The sequence below is a fragment of the Solanum tuberosum genome, unplaced genomic scaffold (genome assembly GCF_000226075.1).
Source record: "Solanum tuberosum cultivar DM 1-3 516 R44 unplaced genomic scaffold, SolTub_3.0 contig02142, whole genome shotgun sequence".
Taxonomy (NCBI): domain Eukaryota; kingdom Viridiplantae; phylum Streptophyta; class Magnoliopsida; order Solanales; family Solanaceae; genus Solanum; species Solanum tuberosum.
Genome location: NW_006242985.1, coordinates 1 through 822, shown reverse-complemented (window position 1 = coordinate 822; position 822 = coordinate 1). Strand labels below are relative to the sequence as shown.

At 34.9% G+C, this 822-nt stretch overlaps 1 protein-coding gene across 1 annotated transcript; it reads right to left on the bottom strand.

The window, feature by feature from the left end:
* Positions 1-7: 7 nt before the first annotated feature.
* LOC102589229 (uncharacterized) lies at positions 8-788 on the bottom strand. Its single transcript, XM_006368068.2, has 3 exons — positions 515-788; positions 338-436; positions 8-253 (listed from the first exon to the last, which is right to left on the bottom strand). Exons 1-3 carry the CDS (start codon positions 563-565, stop codon positions 8-10), a joined length of 396 nt encoding a protein of 131 aa, XP_006368130.1. The 5' UTR covers positions 566-788.
* Between the last annotated feature and the right edge of the window lie 34 nt (positions 789-822).

Genomic DNA, 822 nt, shown 5'->3' with positions numbered 1-822 from the left:
TCTTCATTCAAGGATTTGTTATCCTCTCGAGATGAATATAGAGCAGAAAATAGTTCGATTTGTTATCCTCTCGAGATGAACATAGAGCAGAAAATAGTTCAGCCTTTGAAGAGGCTCCACCTTTTAAATCGTTCGCCTTTACTCCACCCCCAAATCCAAATACATGGCTACGAGTTTGAGGTCCACAACATTTTTCAACAATCTCTATGCTAGGTAGAGATGGATCTGCTTGAACAATTTCTTGGAGTTGAGCCTACGAAATATATAAAAGAACATTTTCTATCAAAACACCTAACAATTTCAAGTAATAAACATATATTGAATTTACCAAACGTACATGTTTTTCAATTGCTTCAGGTTCAACAAGCTTGTTATCTTTCTTACGAGTCTCAAAGAAAATGGTTGCCAAATCTGGTGGATTGCCATCTTTCCCTCCCTTTACATCAAAGGCAAACATGTCAAAGAACTCAAACCTTGTGAATATTCCATTTATGAAATAGTTTTATGATAATACCTTTTGATAAATAATCTCTCGAATAGGCTTGCTACCAATATGATGAAGCATCGTCAACTTAGCTCTATTTGCTGCATTTCTACTGCTTCTTGCCTGAATACAAAATTGTCTTAGTTGGTAGAATTTACTTTGTTTGGAAAGAAAGAAACTAGAATATTTTCCAAAAGAAACAAATGCAAGATTGAGGTACTGCTGCAATCTTTTACTGGAAATCACCCTGGAAATTCATCAGAAGGGGAATTCATTTATCCCTTCAATGCTATTGCTCCAACAATTTACAAAACTACTTCTAACATTACTACCTCTAT

Coding starts and splice junctions, on each gene's coding strand:
- LOC102589229 (XM_006368068.2), bottom strand. CDS start 565: ATGCTTCATCATATTGGTAGCAAGCCTATTCGAGAGATTATTTATCAA. Junction 437..514: donor GAGAGATTATTTATCAAAAG/GTATTATCATAA, acceptor TTTGATGTAAAG/GGAGGGAAAGATGGCAATCC. Junction 254..337: donor CTGAAGCAATTGAAAAACAT/GTACGTTTGGTA, acceptor TATATTTCGTAG/GCTCAACTCCAAGAAATTGT.